The following is a 24,969-nucleotide window of genomic DNA, read 5'->3' as shown; positions in this document are numbered from 1 at the left end:
TTTCTTGTTGCTTGTTTCATTGTTTGTAAAAGCGAAATTAAACTGTGTGTCAGTTTAGACATAATAGGTAATTTCTAAAGTGAATTTCATAGCTTGTATTGTACTAACAGAGATAGTGGAGAATAAATTGTTTTGTCAAAGAGTGTTCTTAAGTAATTGAACCCACCTCTGTTGGCAAAAGAAAGACACAATTATTGAAAGCTCAGGACACAACTGTGATAGTCAGTTGTGTGAGGAATGTTTGTTTGTACATTTGACTTATTTTGAATATATTCTGTTAAAACAAGTGGATTGTGTGCTGTTCATATATTGTTGAAATATTTCATCAAGAAGTCAGAGACACTTACTGTAAAGAATCCAGTTCTATAAATCCTGACAACATACCTTCTGAAAAAAAAATTATATACCAGTTTTTATTACTATTATTTTGACTTTTCAATTTTAACAGATGTGCCACTTAAACCTTGTAACTTATCTTTATAGAGGAAATGAATGAGAGCATATCTTATTGTATATTAAATTTGCCTTTTTAATACATTTATCGCTTGTGCTGTATTCAGAGAATATTTCATAAATACAGAAATCATTTTTGGTCAAACACTGGTTTTCTTCCTATGAAATGCTGGCTAAACAAAAATCTAATATTGTTCTTATCTGCAGCTTTATAAATTTGGTATGCTTCTTTTTTTATTTTCATTATAACTTTAACTTCAGGTAATTTGGGATTAACTGGTATTTTTGTAAACCAAAAAATCTTTTACACCTGGGTGGCTGGTACAGTTAGAAACCATATAGGATGAGCATGTTTGATGATGGGAATTGGAACTTATGATTCTCAGATTGCAAGTTGAGCACCCTAACCGCTATGCCTTGCTAGGTCTGCTGAGTTGTGTGATGTTGTTAAAATGCCCCAGTGAGTATAGGAACCAAAACTATGTGAGATTTTTCTATCAGTTATCAATAACTCCATTGTACCTTAAGTGTGGAAAACAATAATTTCATCATACTCAAAACTAGATAAATAACTAAATAAAAAATCTTTACTTAAGTTTTTATGATTAACCTTTCGAGTACAATAACATTATTACTTCAAAATAAAAAATAAAATTAAATTCATCCCTAAGTATTTTTTTTTCCATCCTTATATTCTTCTTTTAACTCATTATTTCCATTCCAGAACATGGAAATCCAGGAAATCTTCCAGGGTTGTACAGTGGTACAGTCGCCGAGTTCACCAAGGCTGACACTGTCATATTTCGTACAGATCTTTATGATAGTTCAACAGGAAAAAGATTATATCCATTCAGTCGCACTATTAAGTACGACTCCAAGTGGTTGGACAGTAAGTGCAGTTTTTGTTTTCTTCAAACAGAATTTGTGTCTTTAAGTATCATGCTTGCACAGTTTATGTCATGCAAAAGTATAGATTGTTATTTTTTATTACATTAATTTCCTGTGGTCTAACAAAGAAAGTAGGTAATAAAAGTGGTAGAGATGTGAATGACTGCTACAGGTATGAAAACACTGGAGAGAAAAATAGTATTAGTTATGGAAAATGTTAGAGCAACTCACCTTTTGTGGTTTAGTTATGCATAAAAAGAAGTGGAGTATAATGGTAGGATAAAGATAAATATGACAGTGGAGAGGAAGCTGGAAGAAATGGTGGGTGGTTGTAGTGAGAGAAGACATGAGAAAATGTGGTGCGAACATAACTCTGAGACAGAATAAGGAGGAAGAAAAATTAGATAAATTATTACTAATGTTGATATTGTGTTTTGGTGATTATCCAAGAAATTTAATGTTATTTATGTGCAAAGTTATAATACTGATTCTGGAAAAGTGATATAGGATAAAGAGTTGGATAAATTGCAAAGTAAAACTATTACTCAACCACATCATAAGGTAGCTAGGCTATTAGGTTTGTTATTTGTTTACACCCAACTGTATAGAACCTTTGCCTCTGTATTGCTTGGCTGTTTTGTAACATACTGTGCAACATCTACTATATTGCTATTTTACCACATATTTTGGAACTGTTAGAGCCCCTTCCCCAGTGGCATAGCTGCATGCCTACCGACTTAGGGTGCTAGAAACTAAGTTTCAATGCTTAAGGTGTGCAGAGCACAGATAGTTCACCATGTAGCTCTGAGTTTAACTACAAACAAACAATCTTAGTAAAACATACTGAGATCTAAAACTCAGTATTTTTGCTATCTTATATGAAAGCATTGTTATTTCTCTACAGAGCCCCAGTTTGTTGGTTCTTACGATATTGGAGACTTTGTCTATTTCTTCTTTCGAGAGAGTGCTGTGGAATATATCAACTGTGGAAAAAGTATTTATACTCGTGTAGCTAGAGTTTGTAAGGTGAGAGAATAATACAACTTCAAGGATATTTAATACATACATTATTCTTATTTTATGTTGTGTTATAGTAAGTCTTGATGATATATAATTTAAATTTTGAAAAAAAATGAAGTCCTTGAATTATTCATTTTAAAGACTTGTTTAATAATAATATACATTTCATAATTATCAGAATGTTTCTCTGGTTAATCTTCATCGTAATTCTCAAGCACTATTTTTAGTTGACAAGTAGTTGTTTTTTTTTCTTTTCTTTTTCCTATTTTTCTGGGTGTTTAAAAACTAACTAACTGATTGGTATGTTCTGGCATATTCAAGATTCTCATAAATCACTCTTGTATAAAGCATAGAAACATTTTATGTTTTACTTCTGTTTATAGATTTAGAAAAGTTTGATGATAATTTAGTGTTAGCTTCATATTTTTAATCAAACATCAAATTTTATCATTTCTGAATCATTGCTGTTTTGAAAATGTTGCTAACTTATTATTTATAAAAAGTCTTCAATACAATGACTCTATTGTTTTTTCTAGCGAGATACAGGGGGAAAAAATATTCTTAACAAGAACTGGGCATCTTTCGTGAAAGCACGCCTAAATTGTTCAATTCCTGGAGAGTTTCCATTTTATTTTAATGAAATTCGTAAGTGATTGTGCTTAATTTTAACCTGGTATCAGTTAGCTCAAGAAATTATCTACATACGTATTAGATTTTGTGTTAATAACCAGTCATTTACCATCCTTTAAAATTGTTGCAAGTTGATGTAGCTCTTGTAGGTGAATTATTATTTTTTTAATAAGTATATTGATTATAAATTTAATTCAATGGAGTAAAGAGAATAGGTAAACTCTTTTGATAGTATTACACAACACTTACTTGGGTGATTCCATGGACCAGAAATTGTAAAAATCTTATAGAATCAGTTTCCATTTAGCAACATTGATTGAATAAGAAACAAGTTATGGTTTAAAGATATGTCTGAATAATCTTGTAGAACCTTCACAAATGTTAGAACTATACCCCAGACATAGTTAGTTGTTCATTGGAACATACACAGATATGGATGGTATTTAACAAGGTAAAACATTTAATTTCAAAAACACATCCTGAGTCGAGGAACACTGTTATGATCCATGAAAGAAACATCAACATGTTTGTTTAGATATATATAGATAGATATTATAAACATTAACAGAGTTATTTAGATATATGTATAGATACTATAAACATCAACATAGTTATTTATATATATGTATAGATATAAACATTAACATAGTTATTTATATATATGTATAGATATTATAAACATCAACATAGTTATTTATATATATGTATAGATACTATAAACATCAACATAGTTATTTATATATATATGTATATTTATATATCAACATAGTTATAGATACTATAAACATCAACATAGTTATTTATATATATATATAGATACTATAAACATCAATATAGATACTATAAACATCAACATAGTTATTTATATATATGTATAGATACTATAAACATCAACATAGTTATTTATATATATGTATAGATACTATAAACATCAACATAGTTATTTATATATATGTATAGATACTATAAACATCAACATATAGATTTATATATATATATAGATACTATAAACATCAACATAGTTATTTATATATATGTATAGATATATAACATCAACATAGTTATTTATATATATGTATAGATATTAAACATCAATATAGTTATTTAATAGATCATCACATAGTTATTTATATATATGTATAGATAGATACTATAAACATCAACATAGTTATTTATATATATGTATAGATATTATAAACATCAACATAGTTATTTATATATATGTATATATTATATCAATATAGTATAAACATCAACATAGTTATTTATATATATGTATAGATATATATAAACATCAACATAGTTATTTATATATATAGATATTATAAACATCAACATAGTTATTTATATATATGTAGATATTTATATATATGTATAGATACTATAAACATCAACTAGTTATTTATATATAGGTATAGATACTAAAACATAGTTATTTATATATATGTATAGATACTATAAACATCAACATAGATACTATAAACATCAACATAGTTATTTATATATATGTATAGATAGATACTATAAACATCAACATAGTTATTTATATATATGTATAGATACTATAAACATCAACATAGTTATTTATATATATATAGATACTATAGATACTATAAACATCAACATAGTTATTTATATATATGTATAGTATAAACATCAATATAGTTATATATATAAGATACATACATAGTTATTTATATATATGTATAGATACATAGTTATATAGTTATTTATATATATATATGTATAGATAGATACTATAAACATCAACATAGTTATTTATATATATGTATAGATATATATAAACATCAACATAGTTATTTATATATATATATAGATACTATAAACATCAACATAGTTATTTATATATATGTATAGATATTATAAACATCAACATAGTTATTTATATATATGTATAGATACTATAAACATCAACATAGTTATTTATATATATGTATAGATACTATAAACATCAACATAGTTATTTATATATATGTATAGATACTATAAACATCAACATAGTTATTTATATATATGTATAGATACTATAAACATCAACATAGTTATTTATATATATGTATAGATATTATAAACATCAACATAGTTATTTATATATATGTATAGATATAAACATCAACATAGTTATTTATATATATGTATAGATACTATAAACATCAACATAGTTATTTATATATATGTATAGATATTATAAACATCAACATAGTTATTTATATATATGTATAGATATTATAAACATCAACATAGTTATTTATATATATGTATAGATATTATAAACATCAATATAGTTATTTATATATATGTATAGATACTATAAACATCAACATATTTATATATATGTATAGATACTATAAACATCAATATAGTTATTTATATATATGTATAGATACTCTAAACATCAATATAGTTATTTATATATACGTATAGATATTATAAACATCAACACTTATATATCATCAACATAGTTATTTATATATATGTATAGATACTGTATACTATAAACATCAACATAGTTATTTATATATATGTATAGATACTATAAACATCAACATAGTTATTTATATATATGTATAGATACTATAAACATCAATATAGTTATTTATATATATGTATAGATACTATAAACATCAACATAGTTATTTATATATATGTATAGATACTATAAACATCAACATAGTTATTTATATATATGTATAGATACTATAAACATCAACATAGTTATTTATATATATGTATAGATACTATAAACATCAACATAGTTATTTATATATATGTATAGATATTATAAACATCAATATAGTTATTTATATATATGTATAGATACTCTAAACATCAACATAGTTATTTATATATATGTATAGATACTATAAACATCAACATAGTTATTTATATATATGTATAGATACTATAAACATCAACATAGTTATTTATATATATGTATAGATACTATAAACATCAACATAGTTATTTATATATATGTATAGATACTATAAACATCAACATAGTTATTTATATATATGTATAGATATAGATATAAACATCAACATAGTTATTTATATATATGTATAGATACTATAAACATCAACATAGTTATTTATATATATGTATAGATATTATAAACATCAACATAGTTATTTATATATATGTATAGATATTATAAACGTCAACATAGTTATTTATATATATGTATAGATACTATAAACATCAACATAGTTATTTATATATATATGTATAGATACTATAAACATCAACATAGTTATTTATATATATGTATAGATACTATATCAACATATATTTATATATATGTATAGATACTATAAACATCAACATAGTTATTTATATATATGTATAGTATATATTATAAACATCAACATAGTTATTTATATATATGTATAGATACTATAAACATCAACATAGTTATTTATATATATGTATAGATACTATAAACATCAACATAGTTATTTATATATATGTATAGATACTATAAACATCAACATAGTTATTTATATATATGTATAGATATTATAAACATCAACATAGTTATTTATATATATGTATAGATACTATAAACATCAACATAGTTATTTATATATATGTATAGATACTATAAACATCAACAGTTATTTATATATATGTATAGATATAAACATTAACACATTTATTTATATATATGTATAGATACTATAAACATCAATATAGTTATTTATATATATGTATAGATATTATAAACATCAACATAGTGATTTATATATATGTATAGATACTATAAACATCAATATAGTTATTTATATATATGTATAGATACTATAAACATCAACATAGTTATTTATATATATGTATAGATATTATAAACATCAACATAGTTATTTATATATATGTATAGATACTATAAACATCAACATAGTTATTTATATATATGTATAGATACTATAAACATCAACAGTTATTTATATATATGTATAGATATAAACATCAACATAGTTATTTATATATATGTATAGATATTATAAACATCAACATAGTTATATATATGTATAGATACTATAAATATCAACATAGTTATTTATATATATGTATAGATACTATAAACATCAACATAGTTATTTATATATATGTATAGATATTATAAACATCAACATAGTTATTTATATATATGTATAGATACTATAAACATCAACATAGTTATTTATATATATGTATAGATACTATAAACATCAACATAGTTATTTATATATATGTATAGATACTATAAACATCAACATAGTTATTTATATATATGTATAGATATTATAAACATCAACATAGTTATTTATATATATGTATAGATACTATAAACATCAACATAGTTATTTATATATATGTATAGATATTATAAACATCAACATAGTTATTTATATATATGTATAGATACTATAAACATCAACATAGTTATTTAGATATGTGTATAGATATTATAAACATCATCCTAATTTCTTTAACAGAACAAATCTAATATTTTTGTATATAATTTTTTACCATCTATAACATAATGCTGGTGATAAACATGGTAGGGGTAAAGTTAATACTAACTCATTGATTAAAACTAATAATGGAGAAAACTTTATTTTTTCTTTTATACGGGGTAGACCTGAAATTTGATTTGGCTTATAACAAAGACTGAATGGTTTGTAATTATAGTAGTTTGTTCTTAAATTTCTTTGTTCATCAATAATATAAAATGTTAACATAAAAGTTTTATTTTCTATAGAAAATGTATATAAAATCCCTGATGACGATAGCATGTTCTATGCAGTTTTTACAACTTCATCGTAAGTATTACTTCCCAAAAATACAGTTTAAATTTATTTTCATGGTTTCTATTTTTCAAAGTGAATGCTTGAACTTATTGTTAAATTAAATATTTTTTTCCTTGTTGCAAGTCCACAGTTTAATTCCTTTTTAAGAAACATTTTGACCAGTACATAATAACAAATAACATTGGTGTTAGATCACTAATTTTCATATTACGTTTTTTTTTTCCTATATTATTTTCCAATTTTTCCTATAACTTTGTACACAGTCTCCTTGGATCTCTTTTTTTTTTTACGGACTGTAATATCTCAAAGCGGGTATCTTGTTTTTAATTTTGTTTGAGTGTGTGTGTGTGTATATTTGAAGTATATTCATCATCATTTTCTGTAAAGATAGTTTATAAATTGTACACTTTTCTTTTGATTCAAAAACAAAATTTGTCATCTTTAGTTTTGAAGTGGATTCAAATATTCCATTCTTTCAAGTCACACATCAGTAAGCAACACCTGCATTGTAGCATTTGTTTTGGGTTTTCTTGCCAAGCCTGACGAGGGGGGGGACGCTACAGTCCTAAGGCCTGGAGAAATATGGGATAAAGAATAATGTATTCTCATTTTCATAACATACTTAAGAAAAAATTGCAGTATTGTGAGGAATCGCTTTGTCTTGAAAAATACCTTTTTATAGAAAAAATTTAAATTCTCAACACATTTGGTGTCCTCCCACCAGAAAATTTCTTCATGAATGTACCATGAATTTATGAAGATTTCAAAAAGGAGCCTGGTGACATAATTGTCCCTGGGGTTCGACCTGCCTCTTGACACCCCAGCTTCTTGCAGATGGGTTATAGTCTCATTATTTTGTTGCAGTATTAAAAAAACATCATGGGTTTCTCGTGTGTATTAATGACTGATTGTTTAATTAAACAGAACTTTCTGAACAACAATTCATAAAAAGTAATCATATTACAATTTATTTCCTAATACAGGAGTTTTTACGGATGCTAGAATCATGTATACTGTTAAGTTTGCAAAGACAGAGAGAAAAGATGTAGATTCATTGCAATAAATTTTTTTTGTTACATTCATAGGTTTTAAAATAAACATTAAATTAAAAGCTACATGAATTTTTCTAAACAAGTAATGCCTATAAATACTAGATTTCTTTTTACAGTAGTCTACAAATATTTATAAAGCATTTACCAAGTTTCATGGAAATTTTATTTATTAAAGTAAATGCCACTGTTTTTTGCAGTGTGTTACAATCAGGGCTGAATTGCTGTACTTAGTTTTAAAGATTAATGGGCTGTTTCAGTCTTTCAGTTGTCATTAAGGATAAAACTGTTTGAGGTGACTTCTTAATAAATATTATCTTTCATATTAATGTGATTTTTAGAAATGGACTGACTGGATCAGCAATATGTACATTTAGTCTGGATTCCATTCAAGAGGTTTTCAATGGAAAGTTCAAGGAACAGGCCACTTCCTCTTCAGCTTGGCTACCTGTCATTAGCGTGAAGGTTCCAGAACCTCGTCCTGGGCAGTGCGTTAACAACACCCAGACTCTTCCTGACTCGGTGCTTAACTTTATTCGTGGACATCCACTGATGGATTCTGCTGTTGCCCAAGAAAATGGAAAACCTGTGTTTTACAAAAGAGATGTTGTCCTGACCAATTTGGTTGTAGATAAATTGGAAGTTGAGGGGGTTTCTTATACTGTTTATTATGCAGGCAGTGGTATGTTTACACATTGGAATTATTTTAATACTATTAGGAGGCATGTTTTAATATATGTGTAAAAGTTTTAGGATTGGATGTGAAGTAATAACTGAAAAAGAAAATCAAGATACATGTGACTTCCTGCTCAAATTCTTTTGAGCTTTTATAATATTGTGGATAAGTGTTGAATAATTTATTTTGTTAACTTTGAAACATTTCATTTGAAAAACAAGGTCACAAGAATTTGTGACTATGAGCATTGGTTGATTATCATGAGCATTTCTAGCAGGTTGTTGTTACTTTTCCCATACAGTGGATGGACAGGTGTTTAAGTTGGTTGAGTGGTACGATGGAAAAGGAGAAGCCCATTCTAACCTTGTAGATGTGTTTGAAGCCACTAGCCCTGAACCAGTGCACAATATGGAAATCTCGAGCAAAGTAAGTTTTTGTGCTTCATGCCTTATTTTGCAAGTGTAAAAGTTTATAACCCTAAAACTTTATGGTTTGATTTTTACCTGTGTGATGCAAAATTGTAAGTAGCCTATTGTGCACCTAAAAATAACAAAAACAAACAGTGTTTACTTTGCTGATTTGCAAGAAGAAAGTCTTAATACACACTGGAATCATGCAGGATCTTAACAGGTTTATGTAGTTCATGAGTACGATGGTTATTTCTGTATTATGTATTTTGTAATAAGGTTCCACATTATGAATAACATAAAACACTTGGATACACTGGCTAAAGTGTAAAATAACTTTAATATTGTGAATACATAGACTGTACAGAATAAAAACAACATGTATTTGGGAAAGGAATAATTAAACAGGAGGAAATTAATTCAAATATTTTGAAACATGAATGAGTTGAAAGGAAATTTCTGTAAACCTTGAAAGCTTTAGTTGCAAGTGAGTATGAAAACTACATTTGAAAAGACAAGTTGAAAGGGAGAATCAAAATCACGTATATGAGGAAATAAGTTGTAAGGGAGAATCAAAGTCATGTACTTGAAAACAAGTAGGAAAGAGAATATCTGATAATATAGTTTTAATCTTATGGAATCCATAAGGATGCACCTATTACTTCAAGACAGATTTCCTCCACTGAATTAAACAGTTTATAGAAAACAATTCATTAAATTTTCCAAATTGTAAATTTATTCAGTAAAAATAAAGGTATATTTATTTAATTGTATACATAAGGTGTTTAAATAATTGCTTTTTTTATTTTAAATTGATTTCAGTGCTTTCCAAAGATAGAAATTAGTATCAGAAAATACATTTTGTGAGTTTAATGTATCATCATATCCACATGGAAGGAAGGTTGGAATATTTTAAAGACACAACTGTAGGTTTAGTGATTAAAACAAATCATCGTTTTGCAACTTTGATTGTCATGTAAATTGTTTTATAAAAGAAAAATTTTGTTAAAACAGCTCTAAAAGCATTAAGTATTCATTAAAAAGTCAGTAACTAAAAACTTATAACAAACTTAAACAGTTTTTAGCTGTTTCTTAAAAACAAAATCTCTCAGGAAGCCTTTGGATTTTCAGAACTGGGAATTTATACATATATCACAAATAAAGATAAACTGTTTGATTTTAAATAAACATAATCTATGTGAAGTTCATGCAAAATGTTGAAACAATTTAACTTTTTTTTTACTGCAACAGTAAAACAAACTATTTGACAGAAGTGTCAAATCCACACATTTGTACATTTTAGGGTTAAAACTAGGTAAAAACTATTACCAAGCTATACAGACATTTGATAGGATGAATTTCTTACAGATCAAAATGTATTTATCAGAAACCAAATATTTTTGTGTTACTATAATGTGATTCCTTTTTTTTTTCTTAAGCATAAGTCATTGTATATAGCCTCAAAGTCAGTGATTCGGCAGTTTGATTTGGTGATGTGTAAAGGCCGTTATGAAACATGTCTACGGTGTACGCAGGACCCCTATTGTGGGTGGAACAAAGAGCGTCAGGATTGTCGACCATACATTAGAGGGTTTGTACCATATTTGTAATGGATTAGGAGAAAAGTTTTTTTTTATTGTATACATATTTTAATTTATATTGGTAATTAAATGATTTTGTTAATGCACTTGAGATAAATGGATAACTTTACTTGATTTGATTACAGTATTACTGTGCAGTTACTTAGTCAGATGCAAGAAAAATATGTGGGTTTAAATATTTTTAACACAAAATACTTTGATTTGTGTATATTCTGTATAAAAACATATTAGTATTTTGAATATATGATTTAAAATATAACTAATAATTTTCTCACTGTCTCTTATTATAGAAAATGACATTACATAGTTATACTGTATGAATTATAATGTAAGTCATGAAGGTAAATAAGGAATAGCCAATACAGTTAAGGTAATAATACACTTTTTTCAGTTTTCTTCGAGTATCTCAAGTTTTTTAAAGAATTTGATAACTTGTGCTGCTTTGGATTATAATTTTGTAATTGTAATAATAAGTTCTTCACGTGATATACTAAAGTCATTGTTAATATCACATAAAACTACCATAGTTCTATTGTAACAGTGGAAACCAGCTAATCTTTTGCATGCCAGAGTTAAAAATATTTTGTTAAAAGACTATATCAGTCTGAAAACGTGTAACCCTTATAAATAGATATACAAACCATGTATTTTACACTAAAATGTTAATGGTCAATTTTTGATTTAAATATAAGATACTAATTTAAATTTCAAGATTTAAGAATAATAAACTATTTTCAGTTAATATTTGAAATTTAACAGCTGCAAAGTTATGTTCATATTCTGTTTCTGTCAAATATCCAGTTTTAAATAAACTGAAAGTACAAAATGTTGATTCTGAATATTGAAATTGGTAGTAACTTCATATATTAAAACTTGTATACAGTGATAAATGTATTGACAGGAACCAGCTCATATAATAGAACTTAATTAATGAAAAGCCACTCCCATAAGTTGGGTATTGTTATTGACCCTTTGTGTCTTCTTGCTAACTACTTTGGCAGTCAATTTGGAGTGAGAAACATGATGGCAAGCTTTTCCAGATCAAACATTGTATGGCTCTTTAGCTGTCTGGCTTCCGTAAAGGATCGGAAGGAGAAAGTTGTTCTAACTAGACTATGCATTGGTCACAGTTTTATAACTCATCACTTTCTTTATTTATCTGGTACTAATGTGTGGTCTGTGTGGCACTAAGGTGACAATAGCCCACATTTTACTGTCATTTGTTACAGTTAAGAATGATGGCACCATTTTAAACATATCTTTACTGTGGGTTTATTCTCCACGTTGGACAGTGTCGTTGGTTATGGTGATGCTTTCTGCCTTAGTTGTGTTTTTAAATTTTTAAGACCCCTGGTCTTTTTAACTATTTAAGATTTTAATTTGAAAATTGGACTAAGTTTTGTTTTATCATGATTCCTTTTTACATATTTTAACGAGTTTTACTTTTTTACTGGCTGTTTGATGTAAATAGCCCAGTTGCTTTGTGCCAGTTAACGCTAAACAACCAACCATTCAGCTTTAATGCCAATAACCATTTGAGACACTGTATAGCCAAGACAGTGCTCTAAAAGTTCTGCTTAAAATTAGTAATATTAAAACATTTGTCATACAAATTGTAAGTAAAATTCTAAATTATATTAATCTATGCAGGAAGGAAATGAGTTTAGTGACTAAAATTATAATACATGCTCATTATTGAAGATAAAAATACTATTGTGATCGTTGTTTTATATTTCTGTGTCAATGCAGCAATCAAGTGATTACTTTCAATCCTATGTAAATTGATAGGAATATTTCTGAATAAGTTCTTCCCTCATCTGACCTTAACCCATGACTTAGCTTAATTTACTACACCTAAACCACCACATCTCGAACATTTCAAGTACGTTTTATTCCAGCATCATTTTACTTTAACTTTGCAAGTTAACTTTTTCATGTTTGCTTTCATGGTCTTAGGTCCAGTTACAGGTCTGATCCAAGGACCTAGACCTCAAAAAAATACTACCAAATATCTTTTTGTCTAATTGAAACAACCCAAACGTTTTTGGAATGACTTTTTTTTGTTATGCACATCAGGATGTTGGGTTAGCTCATGTGGCAGATGTTAAAAAGAGCTACTTAACAACCTGTGTTTAAGTTCATCGCTTTATATACTTGTCTGTCGTATTTTTAATAAGCACACTTTTTATTTTATTCCATATATATAAAACTGACAATATTTTTACTGAAAATTCTCAGCTCTTAATTTTTATGAATATACCATTAAAGATTTTTAAAACTATATTTGGAGCTGTTTCTTTACCTTCCACATTCTTAAACAAACTGTTTTTACCTTAATACTTAATCATTTTTAGTGTTTATTATTAACTAGCATAAAGCTTATTAGAAATGATGCAGCAAGCTCTACCACCACTACCCCATAATGCACCCTAACTTTACATAACATAGCTAATTGAAATAGAAAAATGTTGGAAAATCAAACTCGAGTAACATAGAAACATGAAAGTACAGTTGAGGCAGTCAAACATCAGTAACTTCCTTCATTATCCAATGAAAACTAAAATCATTCATAAAACAAATTGGTAGCAAATATATCTAACCTATACAAAAGCCAGTGTGTGTGTGTCACATCACATCAATCTTGATTTCTTGAAGTAGGATGACTTATAAAAACCAAAATACATTTATCTAGATAGAATAGTTCAATTACTGTCTGTGCATTATGATTTTAGTGATGGGGTGCAAGAGAGCTGTGAGTGTCATGAAACTTTATAAGTGTAGTGAGTGTTGATTTTATAAGCCTTAAGTACAAATGTAGTGTGTGATTATGCAGTCTAGAGCCCAGTGCATAAAATCCATCATGAAAGTAGTACTACTGATTCAGTGTTAAATTGTTTCTGAATTAACTTATTTTCTGTTATGTCACCAAGCTTTTAAATAAACTTTAATCTGTGGAGACTCTAAATTAAAAAATCATGAAATACTTTTCCAATTTTGTTGTCATTACACTTTTCTTTACAATTTCACTACATAGATTAATAACAGTATTAGGTTAAACTTTTGTTGAGCAACAGTACATAAAAACCATTATTGGAGTATAGTGTTATCAAAAAGCATGAGTTTTTCTATACATTAGAAAGTGTTAATCTGATTTTTACCAATAATTATTGTGTGAATATGCTACGAGTTCACTTCATAAATTGTCTTAATTTTTGATTGGCTCACAATGGAATTTACTTATTATTTGTCTGCCTCAACTATACTTTTCTGCTTTTTGTTGGTAAAGCTTGATTCCACAAAATGTATTCATTTCAGAAGCTATGAAATATGAGGTACACTATAGGGTGAGGGTGGTCATACTTGACCCATCATTTCTTATGTGCTTTATGCTAGTTTGTTGAATAATCTTGGTAAAAATCAGTTAGATTAACAACTTTTAATATGTATAGAAAAGCCAGTGCATTTTGGTTATACTACCTTTCAAGAATGGCTTTTATGTCATATTGTTTTTAGTCTATGTAATGGAAGTAGAAAATGAAATGAATAAACAACAAAATTGGAAAAAATTTTTGATGATATAACAGAAATTAGTTAAATTCAGAAAGGATTTAAGTTAAAATTGAATCAATATTATTAATTTCATGATACATTTTATGCTCTAGGTGAGGTAATCATGCGCTACATCTTTAAGCTTATTATAACAACATTCACTACTCTTGTAAGGTTTCATAACACCCATATCTTACAGCTTACTCACACCCCAGTCACTAAAATCATAATTGGTAGGCAGTAATTGAAAATATTGTATCTGTGTAAATTCATTTTGAGAAATCAAGCACGATGTGATATACATCGGCTTGTATATATGTTAGATGTTTCAATTAATGTGCTTGGTGAGATATTTAGATCTATAGTGTACTATCCATGTTCTTTAATAAGTTTTAGTTGCATCAAAACAGGGTGAGATATTTAGATCTATAGCATACTATCCATGTTCTTTAATAAGTTTTAGTTGCATCAAAACAGGGTGAGATATTTAGATCTATAGTGTACTATCCATGTTCTTTAATAAGTTTTAGTCGCATCAAAACAGGGTGAGATATTTAGATCTATAGTGTACTGTCCATGTTCTTTAATAAGTTTTAGTCGCATCAAAACAGGGTGAGATATTTAGATCTATAGTATACTGTCCATGTTCTTTAATAAGTTTTAGTCGCATCAAAACAGGGTGAGATATTTAGATCTATAGTGTACTGTCCATGTTCTTTAATAAGTTTTAGTCGCATCAAAACAGGGTGAGACATTTAGATCTATAGTGTACTGTCCATGTTCTTTAATAAGTTTTAGTCGCATCAAAACAGGGTGAGACATTTAGATCTATAGTGTACTATCCATGTTCTTTAATAAGTTTTAGTTGCATCAAAACAGGGTGAGATATTTAGATCTATAGTGTACTATCCATGTTCTTTAATAAGTTTTAGTCGCATCAAAACAGGGTGAGATATTTAGATCTATAGTGTACTGTCCATGTTCTTTAATAAGTTTTAGTTGCATCAAAACAGGGTGAGATATTTAGATCTATAGTGTACTATCCATGTTCTTTAATAAGTTTTAGTTGCATCAAAACAGGGTGAGATATTTAGATCTATAGTGTACTATCCATGTTCTTTAATAAGTTTTAGTCACATCAAAACAGGGTGAGATATTTAGATCTATAGTGTACTATCCATGTTCTTTAATAAGTTTTAGTCGCATCAAAACAGGGTGAGACATTTAGATCTATAGTGTACTATCCATGTTCTTTAATAAGTTTTAGTCGCATCAAAACAGGGTGAGACATTTAGATCTATAGTGTACTATCCATGTTCTTTAATAAGTTTTAGTTGCATCAAAACAGGGTGAGATATTTAGATCTATAGTGTACTATCCATGTTCTTTAATAAGTTTTAGTTGCATCAAAACAGGGTGAGATATTTAGATCTATAGTGTACTATCCATGTTCTTTAATAAGTTTTAGTCACATCAAAACAGGGTGAGATGTTTAGATCTATAGCATACTATCCATGTTCTTTAATAAGTTTTAGTCAAAACAGGGTGAGATATTTAGATCTATAGTGTACTATCCATGTTCTTTAATAAGTTTTAGTCACATCAAAACAGGGTGAGATGTTTAGATCTATAGCATACTATCCATGTTCTTTAATAAGTTTTAGTCGCATCAAAACAGGGTGAGATATTTAGATCTATAGTGTACTATCCATGTTCTTTAATAAGTTTTAGTTGCATCAAAACAGGGTGAGATATTTAGATCTATAGTGTACTATCCATGTTCTTTAATAAGTTTTAGTTGCATCAAAACAGGGTGAGACATTTAGATCTATAGTGTACTATCCATGTTCTTTAATAAGTTTTAGTTGCATCAAAACAGGGTGAGATATTTAGATCTATAGTGTACTATCCATGTTCTTTAATAAGTTTTAGTTGCATCAAAACAGGGTGAGATATTTAGATCTATAGTGTACTATCCATGTTCTTTAATAAGTTTTAGTTGCATCAAAACAGGGTGAGATATTTAGATCTATAGTGTACTATCCATGTTCTTTAATAAGTTTTAGTTGCATCAAAACAGGGTGAGATATTTAGATCTATAGTGTACTATCCATGTTCTTTAATAAGTTTTAGTTGCATCAAAACAGGGTGAGATATTTAGATCTATAGTGTACTATCCATGTTCTTTAATAAGTTTTAGTTGCATCAAAACAGGGTGAGATATTTAGATCTATAGTGTACTATCCATGTTCTTTAATAAGTTTTAGTTGCATCAAAACAGGGTGAGATATTTAGATCTATAGTGTACTATCCATGTTCTTTAATAAGTTTTAGTTGCATCAAAACAGGGTGAGATATTTAGATCTATAGTGTACTATCCATGTTCTTTAATAAGTTTTAGTTGCATCAAAACAGGGTGAGATATTTAGATCTATAGTGTACTGTCCATGTTCTTTAATAAGTTTTAGTTGCATCAAAACAGGGTGAGATATTTAGATCTATAGTGTACTATTCATGTTCTTTAATAAGTTTTAGTCACATCAAAACAGGGTGAGACATTTAGATCTATAGTGTACTGTTCATGTTCTTTAATAAGTTTTAGTTGCATCAAAACAGGGTGAGATATTTAGATCTATAGTGTACTGTCCATGTTCTTTAATAAGTTTTAGTTGCATCAAAACAGGGTGAGATATTTAGATCTATAGTGTACTATCCATGTTCTTTAATAAGTTTTAGTTGCATCAAAACAGGGTGAGATATTTAGATCTATAGTGTACTGTTCATGTTCTTTAATAAGTTTTAGTCACATCAGAACAGCTCTTAGAATGACTCTTGAGTTTTTCATGTAGCCACTTTCATTCATAGCTCTGTCATCTCTTGACCACTTACAGATTTAATTACAGTTTTGAATTTAGTAGATCAAACCTTTTCAGTTGATACATTTGAAACTTTCCCGAGGTCTAATAGATTTATTTACTTTAATCCTACCTGAAATAATTTTAATTTGAGGACAGGTTGGTAGAGATTCTGATGAATAATAAAATCGAATTGGGTATATGAGTACCCTGTGCTTGGTATTAGTGTCACATAAAAATATAATTAATAAAAAATAAAATGCTTTATGAGTTCATTTAGTCTAATCCTCCCTAAAAGAATTTCAAGGGCTATGGCTATTGAATATTCCCTCTTGTTTTTATTTAAATCAAAACAATTTTAAGTTTTTTATTGTTTATTATCACAGGATATATTCTGTATTAAGGTCACACTTACACCCTAAAATTCGTATTTACACCCAACAGATATTTGCAAGACATAACCAGGGCCATACCTAACATCTGTGAAGACTGTGAGTTTTCCTTTTTAATTCATTTTTCTTGTTGGAAAATTGAACTGTAACATATTTTGTGCAGGTTTTCAAATCTTTCATTGAATTTTCAAGAATAGATAAATAACTGCTTAACTAAAAATAATTTATTATTATTTAGTTTAATTTTTTAGAAGTTTTAAAATAATTTTAAAATGTTTTTTTATTGATTGAGTGAGATAAGGACATTTTCAAACTCCAGTTTTTAATTATATTTTCAATGACCTATTCATGATATAGTAAACAGGAGGGTAAAATAGTGGTTTAATATTTATCTTTTTTAATAATTGTTTCGTCACTTGTTCAAAATGTCTCTCAGTAGGTCAGCAATACATTTACAGCCCATTGTGCAGCTATGCACCAATAAACTAATGAGAGGGAAAAGGACATTTCAAAGCTGTAAACAAGACTTCTGTTTATATTGTGCTATTGACAAAATAACAACAAAAAACAGCTGTACAATTTATAATTTATCAATAACAGCTTATCAATTACAGTACTGTTTCATGCAACTTGTAGGTGAAAAGAAAAAAAAACTAAATGTTTACTGGGGTCAGAGTGTACATCTTGCTTGTGCCATGCATGCAGAAGAAATGATGACTTTAGAGTTTGGTTCCTTTGAGTGGGTGCTGTACAGTCGAGAGAAAGGCAAGGTCTTGTTGAACCAGCAACAGGATAAATACATCATCACATCTGACAAAGGGCTAGTAATCATGTCTGTAACTCATCGGGATACTGGAACTTACGAATGCAAGTTTGGAACCCACACACTTTGTAGCTACAATGTTACGGTAGATTCAAGTAAGTTTTCACTGTTGTATCCAAAAAAAAAATTATTGTAATGTTCCACAATACAAAACATGAGATTAAATAAAATGATACACCTGAATACACAGTATTATATAATTGTTTTTCACATGCACATATGTGACATTACATACGTTTTTGTTGTTGTTACTAATATTGCAGTATTAAAGGTCGTCTTGTCTAACATTGCTTCCAGAAATTACAAAGAAGTATAATATCCACAGAAATCGTTTTCTGACAATAATATAATCTTTAAATATTTTTGTATTATAAGAATCTGTATTTAAAATATATGTTCCTTAAACTACAGAAACTTGTACACCCTCAACTGAGCTGGACTATAAGAAGATCTACTCTAACTGGTGTCAAGAGTTTGAGAAGTACAAGCTGGCTATGAACACCTGGCAACACAAGCAAAATGTATGTGTGTTATCAGTTTCAACAGTAATTTTTTTGAAAGAACAAAAAATATATGAATTATAGTAGCTTTTCCAATAGTGCTTAGCATTGAAATGGTATAGAATTTTTAACAAATTCAAAAGCCATGTTTTAACCATCTAGAGTATTGTAGAACATCGATGATAAATAAGACCAATAATTTAATGGTTATTAGGTATTTATAAGCAGATATCTACTTTTGTGAATGTTTTGGATTGTTGTACCATATGACATCTTTCAGAAACATTGTTAGAATGTAAATGCAACTTTCATGTTTGAGTTACTTTTTTATAAGATTACATTGAATGGTGTTTGAATAAGATGTGTTATTCAGTGTTTTAAAAGATTATTCTTACAAGAATGGATAAACTTAATGGGTAAACTTTCAGCAGATTCTTGTTTTTAAACTATTTTTGATTTTCAACAATTGCTTTCCAGTGGCACAGCTGTAAATCTGCAGATGTTTAACACTAGAAACTGGGTTTTGATACCCTTGATGGGTGCTGTACAGATAGCCTATTGAACAGTATTGTGTTTATCTTCAAACAACAAAAGACTGTGAAGTTTCTCCAAAATTAAATCAAGATATCATCTTAAAATTAAAGAAGCATTATAAAACATGTAAGAGTTAAAAAAATGAATGTTTACATTCCTTACTTGTCATTGTAGCTATATAATATATGTTTATGGAGGTTAACACTGATAGACGGTGTTTCCCCACCACAATGTGAGTCCTATTTCAGCAGTCACCTCTAAATCCTAGGGAAGATCTTATAATCCCACATTATAGCTTGTACCCTGGGATTTTTTCAATTAGTGCAACATTTTTTGTTTAATTTGTTTTTGTTTGAGATTGTTTTTTAAGTTATAACAAACATACACACATACAGCAGTAGCACATTTGGTATATAATTACTTGTTATGGCTACTGTGCTTATTGAGATAATAGTTCTATTGTATTTATTTTTCAGAAGTGTCAAGCTCATCCAAATGATGTGATCTACAGCAGATCTCCATTGGTCTGAAAAACTAGCATATTGACTTCAAGTTACATCCCAGCCAGAGTTGTGTGGATTATCCACTGGTTTATGCCTAAAGTTTTGATACTGTGTATTTTCTAATCATATTATGCATGGTTATAGTGTGTGTTGGATCAGTGATATGTTTTGAAATCTTGTGACTTTGAAATCTAAGAGAAGATGATCATTGTATGCACGTATGTGTCTGTAAATATATACATATGCTTATAATGGGTATGATTTTAAAAAGTCAACAACTGTTTTATCCATTCCAAGTAGTTATTGGGGCTGTGTTTAGTGCCCAATGTACTGAAAAGTCATTCTTTTTTAATGGTGGGTTTTGGATAACAATATATAAGTTTGTGTGTTTTGCCAAGAGTATAAAATAAACTGCAATTTTTTTAAAGTTACAATTAACTATTAATTACATTATCTTTACAACAACAAAAAACTGAACAACTGATTTCTATCAGAAAACAAGACCATGTTGTTCATGTGTTTGGGGTTGTATGTAGATTAAAAGTTTGCAGAATTTTGGAAAATAGTTTTTGGTAATTAATCACATCTTTATTGTATTTATTGTTTGTGGATTCTTAATCAACTTGTATTTTGTGGTAAGAAACTATTTCGTTTTGTATATGTTGTAATTTGCACGTGTCATTTCAATCTCTTATTTTTTTCGTCTTTCGTAGTGTAATTTATTTATCTAATTCTTACATGACTGGTGCATCAACATTTCTGGACTAAATTAATAACAGACCAATGTTAAGGTAGCATGCCAACAAGAAATGTACCTTCTTATTAATGTCATTTGTGAAACAGGGGTGTTCTATTATAACCTGGTACATTAAGAACATTTCTTGATATGCTTTTATTTGCTTTTTTTTTTTAACAACCAAAACACTTCCAACATTAAAAGTCATTGATAACTGGAATTAAAGTACTTTGTTTTCTAAATCATTTTAACTTTCATATTTTACAATACTCTCCCTCTTAAATTGTTGCATTATTTGTTGTAAAATGTAATTAACAATAATTAATGGTATAAAAAACGACAACCCAAAATTAATTCTGTCAAAACTTTATTTAACCATTCTCTTGTACTGATTCATCAAAAAAAAATGCTCGTAGTGGTTATTATTATGTTTGACTATTTTTATGATCCTTATACAAAATAAACTTGCATATCTTATTTTATTAAATTATTATAAATAACCTTAATTATAGATTTTTAATAATCCTAGTATAAATGGTTTCAAAAATGGAACTGTAATCCAAGGAGTGAATTTTGGATGCAGAAGGAAAAGGCATTTAACGTATATTGTCATCTTGTTTCAGGTTAAAGGTTTCTGTAAAAAAATTTTTAAAATAATCTACAGTGTCAGAGCAAATGAAACACTTGAATGAGTATAATTTTATTACTAGTAGTTATCAAGAAAAATAAAGTTTCCAGCTGATAGAGTGTAAATCGTAACTTCTTATGTTTAATTCTTGTAACTTATTTAAGAACATAAGCACACAGCTACTAAAATGCTATGAACCACCTATGTGTGATCTAATGCATTACGTTTCTTCATCCAACTTTTATTTATATGTTTAAAATTTTTTTTGGTCCCAATAATTTGGTCGTTACGAGCTTAAGTCCACATTCATGTTTATATTACTCCTAAAACAAGATGAAAACTCAGTATTAGTTTATGTTTATATTACTCCTAAAACAAGATGAAAACTCAGTATCAGTTTAATGTACTAACACTGCAAATCTCCAGGAGAAATGCAAAGAAATAAGCTTATTGGAAATGATGTTGAATACGACTGTGCAATTCATTCAATTAACTGTTTTAGAGAAGACAGTAATAAAAAATTAGTGTAGATCAGAATATTCCAAGGGGAAGGAGGTTAAAGTTATTGTTTTTCATGTTAATGTTTCTGTTTAAAACAAAATTTATTTGTGTGTGTGTGTGTGTGTGTGCCTGTGTTTGTAATGTGCTGTGGAAATTTTGCTCTAGTGCCAAACAGCATTCCTTGCCACTGGTTCTGCTTTTAATTGTGTTGCAGTTCAATTCACCTTATAAAGTAGAATTCAAAGTGCATGTGTTTAATAATTGTTGATGACCTAATTAAAATTATTTTTTTTTAAAGTGCCAGATATATTTGATATTGTTAATAGCTATACGTGTTTTGAATTATCGTGTAAATAATGTCCATTTTCACAATTGAGGAAGAGAATTCTCTGACCTAAATAATGGATTTATTCCAATCTCTTAACTGGCAGTTTCTTGGACACTAGTTACACTCCTACATGTATTTTTGGGCTTGCTAGTTAGGGGGTTAAGAACAGCTGTTTTACTGTGATTACAATGGTAAAGAAAAAAATGAACCTAATATGTACATTTCTCTGAATTAGCTGCACCAATGGAGAAGGATATGATAATTATATATAGATGAAGATTTGACTTAATTTGGGGATGGATGAGCAGATTTTGGAAAAGGTAACGAAAATCAATCTGTATTCAACACTCTTACACAGCATTGTACATTAATTATTATTAGGTTTTTAAGTATTGGTATTAAAAAAATCTTTTATGTCTGGACTATTTCAAATTAATACAATTGTGCAATGACTGGGGCCTTTACAAAGAAAGCAACTAACAAATACTGAGACATACAAAGTTACTGTAAATTAAAAATTTTTATATCAATTTTTAATCTGAAATCAGGGGGGATACAGAATTTAAAAAGGATGGGCAAGGCCCCCCACTTTAAAACACTGCATAGCTTTAGGGAATGCAAGATGTTACTGCAAGTAGTTGGTTTATCTTTAGCTTAAATTATACATTACGTGTAACTGAGTTTTAACAGAATGTGATTTAACAAAATTAATGAGATTGAGCTGCACATCAGACTTCATTTAATACCTAAAGCACTCTTTGAGTAATTTGATGTTCACAAAATGTTTCACACTATCTTCCATGTGCCAGGATTATGTAACACATTTAGAAGATAGATACTTGTCTACCAAGTAATCATTAGTTCACAGTAACTACTGTTAAAGTTTTGTTATTTACTTTTATCACATGGACCAAATGTTCAATAATTCTACCAAATATGTAATAAAATCATGTTCGTATATTGTTTTTTTAACAGAATATGAGATCCTAACCAGACTTTGCTTAGTGTAACGTGATAATCTGTTTTCTTTTTTATTATTAAATTCCTCTTTAACTCCAAAACTTATATCTTTGAAGTTATTTACAATGTAAATTAAAGTCAGTGATACCCATTAAAGAATAACAATTTTTATATTCATATTCCCATTAAAAATGCAGTATTCTTTAGGTATGTGATAAATTTGCATACTGTTTAAAAATACGAATAGAAGATCTCGAATATTTAGTATTGTGAGACAGTTAAATTATATATATGAGAAATTTAATGCATAAGTGTTACTGGAATGAAAACAAAACATTCTCATTTTGAAGATAACGTTTTTCTGTTATATTTAATTGCACTGTTTGTAATATATTGTAAGGTGTCACATTCTCCTTTGGTGATCTAATTCTTATATGGTTTGATTATTTAAAATTTTAAGGAGATTTTAATCATTTTAACAAATGGTTAAACTTTGTATAGTAAAGATCATGCCAGTCACTATGAAGTGAAGGGCTTTGTAAATCGACTTCAAACAATACACCTGTAATCAGTTGGAGCTAAGAACTCTGAATTTCTTGTAGTTGTGTTTTTATGGAGTTTGTAATGATGAACTTTTAGCTGAATTACATATAAAAATCATCATTTTTGCCACAACTATAACTATTTTTATTCAAAAAAAAGTTACACAAATTTGATTAGGCTACTAATTGGCCTAGCCATGATAACAATGAACATTAGTAGGTTTTGATAATATATGAAAAATAAAAGAGCAACAAATTTATGATTTTACACTTAAAAACTTGTTTATTATTTGTTAACCCTTTTATTTAAGAATATTTATCTGGAAAGGTACTTAATTTTTAAACAATTTCTTTGATATTTTAAAAAGCTTGCCTCTCTTGGTGAAATAAAGTTAGAAAATCTATACTAAGTAAATTGATCATTATTTTAGAGAAATATTTTACAGTTAGGTTCATTTTTATATGTCTGTTATGATACTGTCAAAATATTTTTGTAAGTTATTTAATTCCTGGTAGTACATAGTTTTTTTTAAATACTTTGTATTTGTATGGTACTATTAAAATGGCTTCCACAACATAA

The 24,969-nt window shown here is 27.8% G+C and overlaps 1 protein-coding gene across 4 annotated transcripts in view; it reads left to right on the top strand.

The window, feature by feature from the left end:
• The window catches only part of LOC143231906 (semaphorin-2A-like), a 103,231-nt gene extending 78,262 nt beyond the window's left edge, over nucleotides 1-24,969 (top strand). For all 4 annotated transcript variants that reach the window (XM_076466718.1, XM_076466719.1, XM_076466720.1 and 1 more), the window contains 11 exons: nucleotides 1,178-1,342; nucleotides 2,246-2,367; nucleotides 2,898-3,006; nucleotides 7,757-7,817; nucleotides 9,196-9,536; nucleotides 9,832-9,956; nucleotides 11,377-11,528; nucleotides 18,387-18,433; nucleotides 18,971-19,252; nucleotides 19,569-19,678; nucleotides 20,668-24,969. In XM_076466718.1, the coding sequence (XP_076322833.1) occupies nucleotides 1,178-1,342; nucleotides 2,246-2,367; nucleotides 2,898-3,006; nucleotides 7,757-7,817; nucleotides 9,196-9,536; nucleotides 9,832-9,956; nucleotides 11,377-11,528; nucleotides 18,387-18,433; nucleotides 18,971-19,252; nucleotides 19,569-19,678; nucleotides 20,668-20,721 (1,568 nt within the window). In that variant the 3' untranslated portion in view covers nucleotides 20,722-24,969. The remainder of the gene's footprint in view (nucleotides 1-1,177; nucleotides 1,343-2,245; nucleotides 2,368-2,897; nucleotides 3,007-7,756; nucleotides 7,818-9,195; nucleotides 9,537-9,831; nucleotides 9,957-11,376; nucleotides 11,529-18,386; nucleotides 18,434-18,970; nucleotides 19,253-19,568; nucleotides 19,679-20,667) is intronic.

This window comes from Tachypleus tridentatus, chromosome 11 (genome assembly GCF_004210375.1).
Source record: "Tachypleus tridentatus isolate NWPU-2018 chromosome 11, ASM421037v1, whole genome shotgun sequence".
NCBI lineage: Eukaryota > Metazoa > Arthropoda > Merostomata > Xiphosura > Limulidae > Tachypleus > Tachypleus tridentatus.
Note: the sequence above shows the minus strand (reverse complement) of the source record. Positions and strands in the feature narration are given on the sequence as shown.